Raw genomic sequence first — 20,056 nt, forward strand, 5'->3', positions numbered from 1 at the left:
CAATCAGCCATACCAGAGCAATTCAATTAGCATGGATTATCCAGCATGTGAATGCAGATGTTGGACTGAACCTCGCATTTTACAAGGAATACGTGGGTTTCCACGCATGACTCCCCCCCCCCCCCCCCCCCCCCCATTTTTAGGCACGGGAAAATGACTGTTTAATTGAAAAGCCTTTCCCCATACTGTAGAGATTATAGCCATAAATTTACCCCCAGTATCTCCCAAAGTGTAGTGACCACTTATAAGAAACTGTGTGTACACAGATGTAGTCACACTCATCGAGGCTTTGCCATGGCCACATTTGCATGCCCAGTGCGCCTAGTTACACCCGTGTTGGGCTCACCCAAGTGTTGCTCAATACATTATTAATAGGCATCAGTGTGACTTAGATTCACAGACACGACGGGCATGCATGCGGTCAGCCACAGTGAGTGTGGCTACATCTGTACCTCTACTTACATACTTTATTTCTAGGATTATCAGAGCTAGAGAGCAGAATGCTCATTACATGCTTGATTCCAACCCCCATGTGTACACACAGAATCAGTAAACCTCAATCCTTTTATCACTGTACTATTTTGAGTGACACAGCTGCATTCATGTTAACTTTCTGATTTGCTGTAAGGACAGCTGTGCTTTACACAGTTGTAATTTATTATCAAAAAAGTGTGTTGTCTTCCATATCTCAAAAATAAATTCTATATAAAAAGCACACATTGTGTGGTTTCTAAATGTCTCTCTAAGGCATAGTGCAAGTGTTTTTTTGCTGTTACTTAGTAACAAAACAAAGTAAGATATATTCTCTCCATTGTTATAAACAAGGAATATTATGCTCTGTAATTCTAAACATAAGGTAGACTCTGCTAACCTGTGCTTTGTGTTTCCCCTGTAGGAGCCAAGTCCTATTTCAGCCATGGAGATCTCCACAAAGCAAGTATGCAATGGCTTTTAATTCTCTCTATGTTTCCATTATAGTACAGCCTTTTTATGTTTTCCTGACAGCATCCTGGCACTCACCGACGTATTACTTGTGATGTCACATCCCTTTGGTACACTTTGACTGGTTTTAGAATAGTATCATTAAAGGCCACATAAAAAGGAAACATTTAGAGGCACATATTGCTATTCTGCTATAAACACTGTATAATCATGTCACTTAGTTAACCGTGAACCTGCGTCAGAGTTTTTCTTGGATGCTGGCACTTTTCATGTGTTAAACATTTCCAAAGAATTGACGTATTTTAAAGCCCTTATATTGATGACTAAAAGGATGCTTTGCTAATATGATACATCTGTATTGATACTCCTGGCTAGGGCAGGCAAATTGATTTCACCAATTAATTTGAATGAATTGGTAATTAATTGAACAATTTTTAAAAATAACAAACACCCCATGGATGGTATACATTCAAGATCATGGCTGTCGTGATTCTGGCAGTCAAAATATCGACGCTGGAATCTTGACACCCTTCAGAACCACTGAAGCCAGAATCTCAACCTTGTCAGCATCCCAACACCGGAATACTGACAGCCGGGATCACAAAGGTAAGTATAATCAGGAGGCTTAGGATTTGGCTGTTGGGGTATTAGGTTTAGGAGCCACCCAACTGGAATTAGGGTTATACTGCAGGAGGGAGAGGTTAGGGTTAGGCTGTTTGGGAAGGGGTTGATTAGGCACTACTGGGGGAGGGGGTTAGGTTTAGGCTGCAGAAAGGGGGGTTAGGGTTAGGCACCACCAAGGTGTGGGGGGTTGGGTTAGGCTAGTGGTTAGGGGGGTGGTAGAATAATTATCTAACCCATGTCGGGATCATGACCATCGAGATGCTGGTGTCCTGTCTGCTGGGATCACATACCAATCCCCTCTGGAGAATTATATGATCCCAAATTAATTTATAAAGCAGTGGTGACTAGTAGTTATCTGTTCAAAAACTGCTTCTGTACCATTATTTTCTATGGCAGCTGGTCCCACTTACCATCATAGACCTCCATACTGATCTGATCTTTACTTCAGGAATATTTCAATATGTTTAGATAACTTTAATAATAGAGAGCAGGTATCCTTCTCATAATCTGCAATAAAACTAGTCTGGTATAGCTCATAACAGGGAAAACATGAGCATGGGATTCAGTGTCAGACTGGGGCATGAAGGGCCCACCGGGGAAATGCAGTGTTAGGGGCCCATTCTTAGAGGCTTGGATAACCATTAGTGCATGTCTGGGCCCCTTGATAAATAATATATATAGTAAATACTGTTAGTGCACGCATGATAATGTACCAGATTATTAACAACAATGCCCTGTAAAAAATACACCATAGTCCTGTGCAGTATAAAGTAACATATTCATAATGTATAATTGAGAGGGTGGGCCCCCAGGCAGTGGGGCCCACCAGTGGTTTCCCCTGTACCCCTATGGGCCAGTCCGAGCCTGATGGGATTCTCCAGCCATAGTAAAGACCAGTCCTAGGATTGTTAGCAGAGATCTGGTGCATCTGTCAATGTGCAGGTGTGTGCACAAACTAGCCAGGGACCCCAAACAGCACAGAATTGCTCATGTTTCTCAGCCTTCAGTAGAAGTAGGTAATCCATAGCTATATAGAGCTAGTCCTGAAATCCCTTTCTGAGTGAGGGTGGTGAAGAGGATCTCCAATAAACTAGAATGACCACTTTAACAATGCTACTGTATTTGTAGCAACTACAGGCTCATTAATAAAATTTAGTATCCAGAATAAGGGGTCACTGGGTATATCTCATTCCATAATAGCTCTGGACAAGATTAAAACTTTCTCCTACAAATGGCATAACATGGGGCAATACCACACAAAAAAATGAAACAGGGAGCCTAAAGCAGTGCTGCATCTCCAACAAGCTCTGGATGTTCCAGCATACATCTTAAGAAGGCTACAGCATTAATACCATCTGGAGAGACTACATTTTACTATCTCAATAAAAAAAAAGTTACTAACTGAACAGGAAAACTTAGTTTGCAAAATGTTGTGTTTTATCCTTTGGTGTTAGCAGTTCTTTCCATTGTAGGATGTGTAGTGCAGAGACTGGATAAGGGTGAATTATTGGTGGCATGCTGCCCAGTTTTCATTTTATTTTATTTTAAAAGATTGCCAGCCTTATGAATTTATGACTGCCATTGAAGTCATGCTGGTTATTTTTATCTTTTTACAAAAAAATTATTTAATACAAGAACCAGTTAATAAGGCCTGTGGTGAATGCTTTCTGTTATATTCAGAAATTACGAAAGTAGTTCTCAAAAGTAATTCATTCTAACTGTATAGTGACTTTATTTACCTACTGTATATATTTTTAAACTTCGAAAGCAGAAGTTAGAGTCAGACATTAAATGGCCTGCTGTCCCATGATACTTTCTTTTCACGCTCAAATGCAGTGTTCTCAAATTCCAGATGAAGTTATGCATAATACATATCCAACACAATGCAACAAAGAATTTATATTAAATGAGGATTATGGTGAAGCTGTCACGTAGTTTTATGCTATCGTATAATATAAGTGGTCACACTTTATGCACTATTGCGTAAACCTGAATTTAAATTTAATCTAATAAAATACAAACTGGATATTTTGAGCTGTTTAGAAGTGATATTACAAATATTTAAACAAATGTCACAATGCAGTTTGGAAACAGCTTGCACTGTCCATATGGGATTTTTTTTGTCTGTTTGAGTTAATTGTATTTGGCAATGGAACAGGTTTTATTTGAGAGGAGGGAAGGATCTGTTGTGCTGGCAGGACTACAATTAAATTCATCACAACATGTATACTTTCTATAACTCCAGAAACATCTACTAAAGTTTAGTCTTTAAAAGTCTTGGGCAGAGCTACGCTAAGTGAATGGGGACTACTATCTCCCTTGTTGATGGAAAACGCATTAGTCATAACGTCCTGCAACTGGATTCAGTTGCAGAATTTTATTGTTCTCATAAAACATCACATCATGTGAAATGAGAATACTGTGCTGTACTGTCAATGGATAATTATGCTGTGTATAACAATACTGCTACACAGTGGTGGATCATCCATTATACATCCTGGGCTACTGCCTAAAGCTCTTTGGCTATATATATAGATGTTTAACTGCTTTTTGCATACAATGATTAAGGTACAAAAGAGAAGGTATAAAAGTTATTTACAAAGTTTGCATTAAACTTCAAATTTATGCTAACGCACATAAACAAATCGGTCTTCTGCCCTCATTATGTAATCTAGACTACACAGATTAAAACTACTTCTGGTATGTTGGTTGCAGTGCTAATGCAGTGTATGTTTAAGGGGAGCTGAACAAATTATACATTTTGAAAATGTATTATGTGGCAGTATTACTCCAATCTCACAATTAAGCATTAATTATTTTTTTTTTTTGAAGTCAGTCATTTCATTTACATTATTTCTTCATAAATTGGCCAGTGGAGATTTTCTGTGCATAATAACCGCTTTCACATTGCAAAGCCGGTTCGCACCCGGAAATTGGAAACGGGTCCTTCCTGGGTGCGACCCAGCATTGGACCATTTCAGACTAGCTTCCCAACCCATTGGGGGCAGGGACAGAGCTGGCATTGGGGGCAGAGGCGTCGCTGGGAGATTAGATCATCTCCACGCCACCTCTGCCTATACTGTGAACGGGTCCGGGGTTACATAGTTACATACAGTAGTTACATAGTCAGAGAGGTTGAAAAGAGGCAAAATGCCCATCAGGTTCAACCTGTATTCTGTGTTAATCTGTTTATATTATTATGCGCCTGCTGGAGTAATGGTTTAGTACCAATTGACAGCAATGAATCTTACCACTCCCAGATAATTTAATGTCAATATGTTAAAGGCCTTAGCCCTGGATACATTTTTCAGTTAGAAATTTGTCCAATCTGTTTTTAAATGCATTTACAGAGTCTGCCATTATTACCTTCTCTGGCAGGGAGTTCCAAATCTTAATTGCCCTTACTGTGAAGAACCCTTTCCTACGTTGTGTACAGACTTTCCTCTCCTCTAGCCTCAGCGAGTGCCCATGCGTCCTATACAGAGTTCTTTTAATAAACAAATCTGCTGCTAGTTCCTTGTAATGACCATTTACATATTTGAAGATATTAATAATGTCTCCTCTTAGTCGCCTCTTTTCTAATGTATACATATTTAACCAAGTAAGCCTTTCCTCGTACTCCAGTGTTTCTAACCCTTTAATCAATTTAGTAGCTCTTCTTTGAACTCTTTCTAGTTCCCCGATATCTTTTTTATAATACGGTGCCCAGAACTGAACACAATATTCCAGGTGCGGACGTACCAATGATTTGTACAGCGGCAGGATTACATCCTCATCCCTTTTCTCAATGCTCCGTTTAATGCACTACTAGCACGTAACTAGCCTTCTTTGCTGCAATTTGACATTGTGTACTGTTATTAAGCCTATTATCTATGAGCACTCCCAAATCTTTTTCCACCATAGTCACCCCTATATTTTCCCCATCTAAAGTATAGGATGCAAGTGTGTTTTTTGTCCCAAAATGCATAACTTTTCATTTTTCTATATTGAACCTCATTCTCCATTTAGACCAGGGATGGGGAACCTTTGGCCCTCCAGCTGTTGTTAAACTACACATCCCAGCATGCCCTGCAAAAGTTTTAGGATGGCCAAATTGCAAAACTGTTGCAAGGCATGCTGGTATGTGTAGTTTAGCAACAGTTGGAGGGCCACAGGTTCCCCATCTCTGATTTAGATGCACAGGTTTAAAGTTTAAATAAGTAATTCTGTAGAGACTCCACATCGCCTTCTGAATTAATTACCTTACACAGTTTAGTATCATCTGCAAAGATTGACACTGTGCTTTCCAGGCCTATTCCTAGATCATTGATAAATATAGTGAACAGCAGTGGGCGAAGAACGGACCCTTGTGGTATTCCACTGACTACTTGTGCCCAGCTGGAGAGCATCCCATTGACCACTACTCATTGTATTCTATTATCCAGCCAATTACTTAACCATTTACAAATAGTATATCCTAGGCCAAGTTCCCTTAATCTGTTGATCAGTCTCCTATGAGGCACTGTATCAAAGACTTTTGCAAAATCTAAATACACCACGTCCACTGCTTTTCCCTGATCAAGAATCTCGCTCACTTCCTCGCAGAAGCTGATTAAGTTGGTTTGACATGATCTGTCCTTTTAAACCCATGCTGACTTATGCTAATAAACTTAGTAGCCTGTAGGTGCTCCTCTATGCTATCCCTCAAAATGCCTTCCAATATTTTACCCACTATAGAGGTTAAACTAACTGGTCTATAGTTTCCAGGATTACTTTTTGTTCCCTTTTTAAATAAAGGCACTACCTCAGCTATGCGCCAGTCCTTTGGTACCATGCCTGATCTAATTGAACTATGGAAAATCAAGTATAAGGGTTTTGCTAGCTGTGACCTAAACTCCCTATTAACCCTCGGAAGAAAACCGTCTGGGCCTGGTGATTTATTAATCTTTACCTTGCTTAGTCTCTCCCGGACTACTTCCTCACTTAAACAAGCATCAAGCCATGACTCATTTCCTTCCCTGTCGCTATGCACTACTGTTACCGGCTCATCCTCCCTGGTGAATACTGAGGAAAAAAGTTGTTCAATATTTCCGCTTTTAATATGTCGTCATTTATCATAGCTCCCAATTCATCTTTTAATGAGCCTACATTCTCCTTCTTTAACCTTTTACTGTTTACATATTTATAACAAATTTAAGGATTGGTTTTACTCTCTATAGCAATTTGCTTTCATTTACAATTTTAGCTGCTCTTATTACTATTTTGCATCTTTTATTGCATTCCTTTTGTATACCAGAATCAACCCAGCAACCCATTCACACTGTACCTGACTCGGGAATAACCCTTCTTTATTCCTGGGTTGAATGCTGGGAGTTCGGCAGTGACCCGTTTAACACTGCACAGCGACCCGCGTTGATCCGGCAATATACAGGGTCGATACCGGGTTATTTGTGCTGTGTGAAAGGGGTATAAATGTTTATACATTTATTGCAAAATGAAGTAAAATAGTCAAAGCTATATCCTCTTTAGAACAGGATCCTCATTTACATGGATTATTCTTCTGCACAGTAGCTGTTTAAAGTATATAAACATGACTGCTTCCTGTAGGTTTAGTTTAACGATATTAAGTTTAACAATCACTCATACCAATAGGAGTTGCTGTCATCTCTGTATTGCTATTTTACCTTTTTGTTAGAATTCTGAACTTTCCATTATTTACTGTATGTACGTTTAGTGATTTATATATGTTTGCAGTTATTTTGCAGATGTGTATTGCAAATTATTTAAGCATATGATTTTCTGTTACCAAGGTTATCATTAATAGTAAAATTTCCATTTGACAGCAACAACTGTACATTGGTTCCTCAATGGGAGTTTCCCAACTCCCACTACACCGCTGTGATGTTTATGGAAAAGCATGCGCTGAATGTTGTCTTGCCAGGGACCCCTATTGTGCCTGGGATGGTTCTTCATGCTCCCGTTACTTTCCTACTGCTAAAAGGTAATAAACTCTAAGACATACTGCTTATTGTATTAGTCTTCTCAGCATTCCACTCGGTGCATCCTTTACATTCTTCTAACATGTCATAATCTCCATAACATATGGCCATGCGGTGTTAAAGGGAAAATCACAAAAAAAGGCAAATGGTATGTGCTGTTTTTTACTTTGTGGCATCAAACATGCATATGCACTTTTGCCCTGAAAGTTACCTTATATATTAAAACGGAAAAACAAATCTAGAACAAATTGCTGAAGAGATGAAATCATGAAAGCATAGAGATTAATACATTAATTAACATATAATTGAATAACTTCTATTCACTGCCTTTGAACAGAGGTTCTCTTCTCATTCATTACATATCAAAGAGTTTGGACAACAGTTGAGCGCAGACAAAGTTACCACTTAGCTGCATGAACATGCTTTGTGGTTCATATTTCATAAACTCATCTGTTGACTTAATTTCCACACATGGCATTTGTTTGATATCTTCGTTAAATCTATAAATAGATCTATATAATTACCCAGATATTTTCTCTGAAATATTTGAGTTACAAAAATAAACACAAAATCATAGTAGGAATTATTATGAAGAATCCACAAGTGCACGTACAGTAGTTTTATTGTGATGTTAGAAATAACTGTATGGATACAGCAGGAAGCGGATTGTAGTAAAACAAATGCTCTGCTTAAGACAACAATCTTATTTGCAATGGGTACATGCATTTAAATGTTATTGCTTTCGTTTAACAATGCCCTTGAACAAATTGAATCACCTCTATGCTATGTTGCTAGCTGTTCTTAGCATGCACAAAGTAGACTGTAAGTAATCTATTCAATAAACAACCTTCCAAGGCAAAGACGACACACGGCACTTGCTTTTCAGCCTTTTTATGAAATGACTTTTATCCACAGCAGAAAATAAGTGATTATCCCTCTATAACAGCTGACATGACTGATGCAACCAAGTGTCTCTACACCAAGAATACTTGACTTTTGTATACAGGAAGCTGAGTGAGATGATTAGAAGCGGATTTACAGCTCAGTTCAGAGACTAATCCCCTTTGCTGTGTCCTGACTTCGCAAATCCTCTAGCCATTTTTTACAATGACATTTGTACTATTTAGACCAAGCTTTGTCTGCCCAGCTTGTATTTGTGAATGAAGTTCTACTGGCATTATGTAAAACTAAATCTCAGCATATTAAAAAAAAACAAAAGAAAAGAATATCAAAGAGTATAATCTTTATTTACCCAAAAAAGTTTTACTAACAAAACAACAAAAACAATAACAATATTATGGACAAATTTAGAAATACATACACACACACACATACACACTGGGCTGTTTCTAGGCAATGTGAACATGAAAGATTGAAAGAAATGCAACCCACAATCCCGGTCATCCTAAAAAGGATATATGTGCAAGGGGGCGTTGCCTTGCAGCAGAATACTACCTTACACCCCATACACTAATGCTCCTGACACCGTATTATGCCCCACACAGTTATACCCTGGGCACCATGTTATGCTTCACACAGTAACACATCTGCTAATATATTATACCCTGCACAGTTATGCCCCCAACACCATATTAAGCTGTACTGGGAAAATTAAGTGAATAAACCAGCGCTGGCTGTAGACAGATTTCTAACAAAATTACGGTTTATTTTATAAAGAATATTCACAATTTATTACATATATAAAAGAGAACAATAGTAAAATTATATTAAAAGTTCACATGCTGTATTTAAAAAGATAATAGTCACCTCTCTATAGTATCTCCTGGTTGAGGGATCCACTCATAAATTAATAAATAATTCCAAAAACTTGGCTCCTGAGGAAGCTGGAGGTCAAATAACCAGCGAAACGTGTTGAGCCATTTCCACCCTCTTTTTTCTGACACCCGAACCACTCTCCATTATCCATCTGGACTTCTGCGATCTGCACTGGCATCGTTTGGACATTTGCTCCACTATTGGATTAGCACTGCAGCAGTTCATCCGGTTCTTCCCTCCAGCAATGCACGGAATAATCCTAGGCTGAGATATCCACAAGGGATCACTGCATACCAACACCCAGTAAACTATACTGCACATACAGTGACTGTAGCAAACTGGAGAAATGTCCTAGCCAAGTTGTTGGAATTATTTATTAATTTATGAGTGGATCCCTCAACCAGGAGTTACTATAGAGAGTAGAGATGAGCGGGTTAGGTTCCTCGGAATCCGAACCCCCCCGAACTTCAGCCTTTTTACACGGGTCCGAGGCAGACTCGGATCTTCCCGCCTTGCTCGGCTAACCCGAGCGCGCCCGAACGTCATCATCCCGCTGTCGGATTCTCGCGAGGCTCGTATTCTATCGCGAGACTCGGATTCTATATAAGGAGCCGCGCGTCGCCGCCATTTTCACACGTGCATTGAGATTGATAGGGAGAGGACGTGGCTGGCGTCCTCTCCGTTAGAATAGATAGAGACACTTGAGTTGATTAATTACTTAGTAATTTTGGGGAGCATTAGGAGTACTCAGAGTGCAGAGTTTTGCTGATAGTTACTAGTGACTGACCACCACCAGTTTTATTTATTATTTAATATAATCCATTCTCTGCCTGAAAAAAAACGATACACAGTCACATACCATATCTGTGCTCAGCCTCAGTGTGCTGCATGATAATATCATCTATGTATATCTGACTGTGCTGAGTGCTCACTGCTCACACAGCTGAATTGTGGGGGAGACTGGGGTGCAGTTATAGCAGGAGTACAGTGCACACTTTTGCTGCCAGTGTGACTGACCAGTGACCACCAGTATATTGTCTGCCTGAAAAAGTTAAACACTCCTGTGGTGTTTTTTTTTTTATTCTATAAACGCATTCTGCTGACAGTGTCCAGCAGGTCCGTCATTCATTATATTATATAAATATTTACCTGCAGTAGTGTTATATTTTTTTTGTTCATCTCTATCATCTTTATCATCTCTATATTAGCAGACGCAGTACGGTAGTCCACGGCTGTGGCTACCTCTGTGTCGTCAGTGCTCGACCATAATTGTATACCTACCTGTGGTGGGGTTTTTTTTTCTATCTTCTTCATACTAGTAGTTTAGGAGTCTGCTGACAGTGTCCAGCAGGTCCGTCATTATATTATATATACCTGCAGTAGTGATATATATATATATATATTTTTTATATCATTATCATCTCTATACTAGCAGACGCAGTACGGTAGTCCATGGCTGTAGCTACCTCTGTGTCGTCAGTGCTCGTCCATAATTGTATACCTACCTGTGGTGGGGGTTTTTTTTTCTATCTTCTTCATACTAGTAGTTGAGGAGTCTGCTGACAGTGTCCAGCAGGTCCGTCATTATATTATATATACCTGCAGTAGTGATATATATATATATTTTTTATCTCATTATCATCTCTATACTAGCAGACGCAGTACGGTAGTCCACGGCTGTAGCTACCTCTGTGTCGTCAGTGCTCGTCCATAATTGTATACCTACCTGTGGTGGGGTTTTTTTTTCTATCTTCTTCATACTAGTAGTTTAGGAGTCTGCTGACAGTGTCCAGCAGGTCCGTCATTATATTATATATACCTGCAGTAGTGATATATATATATTTTTTTTATATCATTATCATCTCTATACTAGCAGACGCAGTACGGTAGTCCACGGCTGTAGCTACCTCTGTGTCATCAGTGCTCGTCCATAATTGTATACCTACCTGTGGTGGGGTTTTTTTTTCTATCTTCTTCATACTAGTAGTTTAGGAGTCTGCTGACAGTGTCCAGCAGGTCCGTCATTATATTATATATACCTGCAGTAGTGATATATATATATTTTTTATAGCATTATCATCTCTATACTAGCAGACGTAGTACTGTAGTCCACGGCTGTAGCTACCTCTGTGTCGTCAGTGCTCGTCCATAATTGTATACCTACCTGTGGTGGGGTTTTTTTTTCTATCTTCTTCATACTAGTAGTTTAGGAGTCTGCTGACAGTGTCCAGCAGGTCTGTCATTATATTATATATACCTGCAGTAGTGATATATATATATATTTTTTATATCATTATCATCTCTATACTAGCAGACGCAGTACGGTAGTCCACGGCTGTAGCTACCTCTGTGTCGTCAGTCACTCGTCATCCATAAGTATACTAGTATCCATCCATCTCCATTGTTTACCTGAGGTGCCTTTTAGTTGTGCCTATTAAAATATGGAGAACAAAAATGTTGAGGTTCCAAAAATAGGGAAAGATCAAGATCCACTTACACCTCGTGCTGAAGCTGCAGCCACTAGTCATGGCCGAGACGATGAAATTTCATCAATGTCGTCTGCCAAGGCCGATGCCCAATGTCATAGTACAGAGCATGTAAAATCCAAAACACAAAATATCAGTAAAAAAAGGACTCAAAAATCTAAAATAAAATCGTCGGAGGAGAAGCGTAAACTTGCCAATATGCCATTTACCACACGGAGTGGCAAGGAACGGCTGAGGCCCTGGCCTATGTTCATGGCTAGTGGTTCAGCTTCACATGAGGATGGAAGCACTCAGCCTCTCGCTAGAAAAATGAAAAGACTTAAGCTGGCAAAAGCACAGCAAAGAACTGTGCGTTCTTAGAAATCACAAATCCCAAAGGAGAGTCCAATTGTGTCAGTTGCGATGCCTGACCTTCCCAACACTGGACGTGAAGAGCATGCGCCTTCCACCATTTGCACGCCCCCTGCAAGTGCTGGAAGGAGCACCCGCAGTCCAGTTCCTGATAGTCAGATTGAAGATGTCAGTGTTGAAGTACACCAGGATGAGGAGGATATGGGTGTTGCTGGCGCTGGGGAGGAAATTGACAAGGAGGATTCTGATGGTGAGGTGGTTTGTTTAAGTCAGGCACCCGGGGAGACACCTGTTGTCCGTGGGAGGAATATGGCCATTGACATGCCTGGTGAAAATACCCAAAAAATCAGCTCTTCGGTGTGGAAGTATTTCAACAGAAATGCGGACAACATTTGTCAAGCCATGTGTTGCCTTTGTCAAGCTGTAATAAGTAGGGGTAAGGACGTTAACCACCTCGGAACATCCTCCCTTATACGTCACCTGCAGCGCATTCATCATAAGTCAGTGACAAGTTCAAAAACTTTGGGCGACAGCGGAAGCAGTCCACTGACCAGTAAATCCCTTCCTCTTGTAACCAAGCTCACGCAAACCACCCCACCAACTCCCTCAGTGTCAATTTCCTCCTTCCCCAGGAATGCCAATAGTCCTGCAGGCCATGTCACTGGCAATTCTGACGAGTCCTCTCCTGCCTGGTATTCCTCCAATGCATCCTTGCGTGTAACGCCTACTGCTGCTGGTGCTGCTGTTGTTGCTGCTGGGAGTCGATGGTCATCCCAGAGGGGAAGTCGTAAGACGACTTTTACTACTTCCACCAAGCAATTGACTGTCCAACAGTCCTTTGCGAGGAAGATGAAATATCACAGCAGTCATCCTGCTGCAAAGCGGATAACTGAGGCCTTGGCATCCTGGGCGGTGAGAAACGTGGTTCCGGTATCCATCATTACTGCAAAGCCAACTATAGACTTGATTGAGGTACTGTGTCCCCGGTACCAAATACCATCTAGGTTCCATTTCTCTAGGCAGGCGATACCGAAAATGTACACAGACCTCAGAAAAAGACTCACCAGTGTCCTAAAAAATGCAGTTGTACCCAATGTCCACTTAACCACGGACATGTGGAGCAGGGCAGACTCAGGACTATATGACTGTGACAGCCCACTGGGTAGATGTATTGACTCCCGCCGCAAGAACAGCAGCGGCGGCACCAGTAGCAGCATCTCGCAAACGCCAACTCTTTCCTAGGCAGGCTACGCTTTGTATCACCGCTTTCCAGAATACGCACACAGCTGAAAACCTCTTAAGGCAACTGAGGAAGATCATCAAAGAATGGCTTACCCCAATTGGACTCTCCTGTGGATTTGTGGCATCGGACAACGCCAGCAATATTGTGTGTGCATTAAATATGGGCAAATTCCAGCACGTCCCATGTTTTGCACCTACCTTGAATTTGGTGGTGCAGAATTATTTAAAAAACGAGAGGGGCGTGCAAGAGATGCTGTCGGTGGCCAGAAGAATTGCGGGACACTTTCGGCGTACAGGCACCACGTACAGAAGACTGGAGCAACACCAAATACGCCTGAACCTGCCCTGCCATCATCTCAAGCAAGAAGTGGTAACGAGGTGGAATTCAACCCTCTATATGCTTCAGAGGTTGGAGGAGCAGCAAAAGGCCATTCAAGCCTACACAACTGAGCACGATATAGGAGGTGGAATGCACCTGTCTCAAGCGCAGTGGAGAATGATTTCAACGTCAGGTCAGGTCATTCCCCTCATCAGGCTTTTGCAGAAGAAGCTGGAGACATTGAAGGAGGAGCTAACACTGAGCGATTCCGCTAGGCATGTGGGACTTATGGATGGAGCCCTTAATTCGCTTAACAAGGATTCACGGGTGGTCAATCTGTTGAAATCAGAGCACTACATTTTGGCCACCGTGCTCGATCCTAGATTTAAAACCTACCTTGGATATCTCTTTCCGGCAGACACAAGTCTGCAGGGGTTCAAAGAACTGCTGGTGAGAACATTGTCAAGTCAAGCGGAACGCTACCTGTCAACATCTCCTCCTTCACATTCTCCCGCAACTGGGGGTGCGAGGAAAAGGCTCAGAATTCCGAGCCCACCCGCTGGCGGTGATGCAGGGCAGTCTGGAGCGACTGCTGATGCTGACATCTGGTCTGGACTGAAGGACCTGCCAACGATTACGGACATGTCGTCTACTGTCACTGCATATGATTCTCTCACCATTGAAAGAATGGTGGAGGATTATATGAGTGACCGCATCCAAGTAGGCACGTCACACAGTCCGTACTTATACTGGCAGGAAAAAGAGGCAATTTGGAGGCCCTTGCACAAACTGGCTTTATTCTACCTAAGTTGCCCTCCCACAAGTGTGTACTCCGAAAGAATGTTTAGTGCCGCCGCTCACCTTGTCAGCAATCGGCGTACGAGGTTACTTCCAGAAAATGTGGAGAAGATGATGTTCATTAAAATGAATTATAATCAATTCCTCCATGGAGACATTCACCAGCAGCAATTGCCTCCACAAAGTACACAGGGAGCTGTGATGGTGGATTCCAGTGGGGACGAATTGATAATCTGTGAGGAGGGGGATGTACACGGTGATGAATCGGAGGATGATGATGAGGTGGACATCTTGCCTCTGTAGAGCCAGTTTGTGCAAGGAGAGATTAATTGCTTCTTTTTTGGTGGGGGTCCAAACCAACCCGTCATTTCAGTCACAGTCGTGTGGCAGACCCTGTCACTGAAATGATGGGTTGGTTAAAGTGTGCATGTCCTGTTTATACAACATAAGGGTGGGTGGGAGGGCCCAAGGACAATTCCATCTTGCACCTCTTTTTTCTTTCATTTTTCTTTGCGTCATGTGCTGTTTGGGGAGTGTTTTTTGGAAGGGCCATCCTGCGTGACACTGCAGTGCCACTCCTAGATGGGCCAGGTGTTTGTGTCGGCCACTAGGGTCGCTTAGCTTACTCACACAGCTACCTCATTGCGCCTCTTTTTTTCTTTGCGTCATGTGCTGTTTGGGGAGTGTTTTTTGGAAGGGCCATCCTGCGTGACACTGCAGTGCCACTCCTAGATGGGCCAGGTGTTTGTGTCGGCCACTAGGGTCACTTATCTTAGTCACACAGCTACCTCATTGCGCCTCTTTTTTTTCTTCTTTGCGTCATGTGCTGTTTGGGGAGTATTTTTTGGAAGGGCCATCCGGCCTGACACTGCAGTGCCACTCCTAGATGGGCCAGGTGTTTGTGTCGGCCACTAGGGTCGCTTAGCTTACTCACACAGCTACCTCATTGCGCCTCTTTTTTTTCTTCTTTGCGTCATGTGCTGTTTGGGGAGTGTTTTTTGGAAGGGCCATCCTGCGTGATACTGCAGTGCCACTCCTAGATGGGCCAGGTGTTTGTGTCGGCCACTTGGGTCGCTGAGCTTAGTCATCCAGCGACCTCGGTGCAAATTTTAGGACTAAAAATAATATTGTGAGGTGTGAGGTGTTCAGAATAGACTGAAAATGAGTGGAAATTATGGTTATTGAGGTTAGTAATACTTTGGGATCAAAATGACCCCCAAATTCTATGATTTAAGCTGTTTTTTAGGGTTTTTTGAAAAAAAAACACCCGAATCCAAAACACACCCGAATCCGACAAAAAAAATTCGGTGAGGTTTTGCCAAAACGCGTTCGAACCCAAAACACGGCCACGGAACCGAACCCAAAACCAAAACACAAAACCCGAAAAAATTCCAGTGCACATCTCTAGAGGTGGCTATTATCTTTGTAAATACCACATGTGAACATTTAATATAATTTTACTATTGTTCTCTTTTATATATGTAATAAATTGCGAATATTCTTTATAAAACAAACCGTCCATTTGTTAGAAATCTATCTACAGCCAGCACAGGTTTATTCACTTAATTTTCCCAGTATACCGACCAGGGACTTTGACCATCCCTTTCTAGCCACTGCTGGTTGCACACTTGTATATTTTGTGTATATTTGTTATACCATATTAAGCTATGCTCATGCACAGTAACGCCCCTGACATCATATTAATGTTATGCCTCACATAGTTATGCCCATGCTCCTTTATACTGTAAAATAAGGCCAATGCCACACTACCCGCTCATTGTCAGGGGTTGAGAGCATCTCCTCCCAGCTGCATCTTGATTCTGAAGTAACACTCAGTCACACACCCCTCTCCCCAAACACACACACACACCTGCGAGCGGGTCAACATTTCAGGCACTTCTGGGGTAGCTGCCCCCCTCCTGCATCCATTCCTAAAGTCTCTTCTAGTAAATGCATGGCTCGTCTAGCCCTAAAAAATTTCCCTGTGTATGTATATATATATATATATATATATATATATATATATATATATATATATATTGAGACCTATATGAAAAATTGGTGCTACTTCGTAATGATTCGCTGTGCTGAAACATACAGATACAAATTATCATTAGTTTGTCCCAAAAAAATTTTTTAACAGAAAAAAGTTTGCCAAAAGTAGAATGAATGGTACTTTATGTAACATACATTTTTCCTGTAATAACTTCTGTTTTCCTGAGAATTAATGCTTGTTTTCCTGAGAATAAACTCAAGGTTTGAAGCATAATTTGCCATGGTCTTCTATTCTTTAAAAATATAATGAGGCCACTTTAAATTCTTCTAGCCAGCAAAGGAAGGCAAAATGAAAATACCCTTCTGACAATGCTTCAGTGTCTTATTGAACAAAATGTCAGCACAGTCTGAGATTTAGTTTAAATCAATATTTTCAATTGCCCTGGAAGAAGCTGCGAACACCTTTTCAATAAATGTATTCTGAATAACATGTATCGATTTTTGTGCAACATGCTATTAGACGTGTAAAGGACTTGGTAAGAAACTATTACATGAGAAAAGATGACAAAAGAAGACTGGCCTAGCTTTGCTAAATCAAATATGTAACTGCTTAAATGCAGATGTTTGTGACAAAGCATTCCTGTATAAAGGAAGTCTACAATTATGTCTTGAAATTCACTTATTTGACTACATACTATGCATTGTATTTAATATGCACTTATAATATGAAAGAAATGTATATTTTCATAGCAAATTGATTTTATGTCCCATATAAGGCCACTACCCCACTCCCCCTTTCAAAAGAATTCTGGGACATTTATGAGACATGAAATGATCTTAGACTTAGATTGCCACCCTGTATTTCTATAAAATACTGTAGTAAACTTCAAAAATTAGGTCACATTACTATAGCTTAATACCGACACTGCAAGAGCACATTTGGCATAGTATGAATGCTATTTAAAGATTCCACGTGAGTAATGACTGTTTAGCTGTTTTGTTTCCAACTATTACATTAAAGTCTTCTCAAGGTAAATCTGAAGTATTCATCTTTTTATGTTTTTTTTCTCTGTTAAGGAGAACACGACGGCAAGATATCAGAAATGGTGATCCTCTAACACACTGCTCAGATCTTCAGCATCATGGTAAGTAAAATAATACTCTTATAGTTGAAATTGGAAGTCTGCTACACTGTTTTATTAACAAGTGGTTGTAAACTTGGACAGGTCGTTATCACTATTATAGAAGCCACTGCTGGGACTCATATGTAAGCATCCCATATACTGTAGTATGTTTGATGAAAGCAAAACATGGAAAAGGTGGGGTTATTTCTCTCACATACAATAACATTATGATGGATTACATTAAGGTCTAACTTACCATTTTTGTATAAAGCTAGTTAGCTGATTTCTAGGCCTGATTCTGCTTGAAATGGCCATACATTTTTACTGCTTGCTAGCGCAGTAACTCATGGTTACCTTGACAGTGAAGACTGTTGATGCTGGTACTGATCTCAATATTTTCTAGGTTTCTTTCTGCACTGTCTCATAACATGTATGAGGCACTAATGGGCCATGGCTGGTCTGAGTTCTCTATTTCCTCTTGTTGGTCAGGACAGGGCAGTGAAAGCCAATTAAGGGGCACACAGATCAGTGCTGTGATTGTAAAGCAGTAAACCAAGGTGCTCCAACTGAGAGACTGTGCAACCTACCTTGCATAAAGATCCTCCTGACAAGTTCCCCATATAAGGAAGCACAGCCTATAATATAAGACTGCATTACTAGCCAGTAATTATCTCGGCTGCCCTCAAGAGCCTTCAATTCTTACAGGGTTTTAGTGTGCATTTTAGGTATTAACAAGTCAATGGGTGTTACTGTGCATCTATTATTGAGAAGTGAATAAGTACCATAATCGGTGCTTAACTATACACTTGAAGTACACACAGGCACAAGGGTCATTTTGCAGAATCATAATGATTTTAATATATTTTAAAGGAAAGTAGTGATATGCTCATTGATAAACAATGCTATATGCTATGATTTTGTTCAAGAGGAATTTGCATTGCAATCGCACACCCTGAACTACAGTATGTAGTTGTCCTTGGAGTGACCTTGAAGGTTTGTTATTGAGATTGATTGTTAAAGATAACACTGAATGTTACGCGAATAGCCAATATACACTGGACTGAAGCATTGTAAAAACAAAGGCACCTGTTTGAATGGGTTTGTCATGGATGATAGAAAACAAAAGGACACAGCAGCATACTGTACAGTATGTGCACTTAAAGTGAAATTACAAACCATAAAATTATATAATGCTTAAATAACAATAGAAAGCTGTGGATCTTGAATAAGAAGTAACATAACTGAAGTGATACAAATCAATTTATTCCAGTAAATATTGCATTATACATACAAACATATAGATTACTCATCCGCAAAATAAAAGTACATACAGTATATACAAGTAAAAGTGTGTGTGTGTGTGTGTGTGTGTGTGTGTGTGTGTGTGTGTGTGTATATATATATATATATATATATATATATATATGTGTAAAATAGGCCTGCCATGGAGGCAAAACCATCTACAGAGGGACGTGGCCAAGCCCCATGCTTGGCCACGCTAACCCTCGTACCTTGGATGATCTCTTGTCTGCCCTGATAAGGACAGTAAAGCTCTAGGCAATATTTTTCTATAGGTCAGCTTTGCTACCAGTTGTAATATGATCAAAGTGGATCCAACAATCCTTAAATGAAACCTGTCCTTAATTATAGGTCCTTCTTACCTTTGCAATCTGAACAAATCCACAATAATAAAAAGGTTTACTGTTATAGTATATGATTTTTATTATTTATAGATAAAAAATCAGATATCCTAAAGTTTGCCAAACTGTAAGCATTTGACTTTGAATCATAAAACGATGCAACACCTGCTCATTTTGAATGTAAATGCTGACTTTATATTGTATTTCTAAATATATTACTTTTTATATAAATATTTGTCATAATGTCCAATTTAATACAGATTTCCAAAGCCTGAATCTGGGCTAAAATTTGGGCATAGATGAGACATGATGATTCATGCATTCTTTGTGACTACAATTAAACTATGCACCATCACTGACAAAGTTCACACATTTCAGTGACCTAGCAATAGGAGCTGCTGTGATCACATCTGTGACCCTATATGAACTCCTTGAACCTCCTGGTGCTGCTGCTCATATGTTACAGGGATGTCCAGTTTGGATACACTTTTATTCTCTCTTATCCCAGCTTGCACACAATATCCATCAAGGCTGGTACATGTGTGATCCATGTATCTATAGGTGAAATATGTAAAGTGTTCTAAGGAGTATTTCTATAAAATGCTAGGTAGAAGCTGATTAGTTGCTATGGGCAACATCTCTACTTGTCCACTTCTCCAGTCTTTACAAGGTTTGACACATGTCCTCCTAACTACCTCGGCACCAAAATCATCAGCATTTTTCTTATCTTGTTTGTATCTCTGCCAAATGCCAATATGTTCATATCATTCATTTATCTATT

The 20,056-nt window shown here is 40.4% G+C and overlaps 1 protein-coding gene across 2 annotated transcripts in view; it reads left to right on the forward strand.

Moving 5' to 3' along the window:
- The window catches only part of SEMA3A (semaphorin 3A), a 334,819-nt gene that overhangs the window by 292,877 nt on the left and 21,886 nt on the right, over positions 1 to 20,056 (forward strand). For both annotated transcript variants that reach the window (XM_063926932.1, XM_063926933.1), the window contains exons 13-15: positions 896 to 937; positions 7,389 to 7,546; positions 17,589 to 17,656. In XM_063926932.1, the coding sequence (XP_063783002.1) occupies positions 896 to 937; positions 7,389 to 7,546; positions 17,589 to 17,656 (268 nt within the window). The remainder of the gene's footprint in view (positions 1 to 895; positions 938 to 7,388; positions 7,547 to 17,588; positions 17,657 to 20,056) is intronic.

The sequence above is a fragment of the Pseudophryne corroboree genome, chromosome 6 (genome assembly GCF_028390025.1).
Source record: "Pseudophryne corroboree isolate aPseCor3 chromosome 6, aPseCor3.hap2, whole genome shotgun sequence".
NCBI lineage: Eukaryota > Metazoa > Chordata > Amphibia > Anura > Myobatrachidae > Pseudophryne > Pseudophryne corroboree.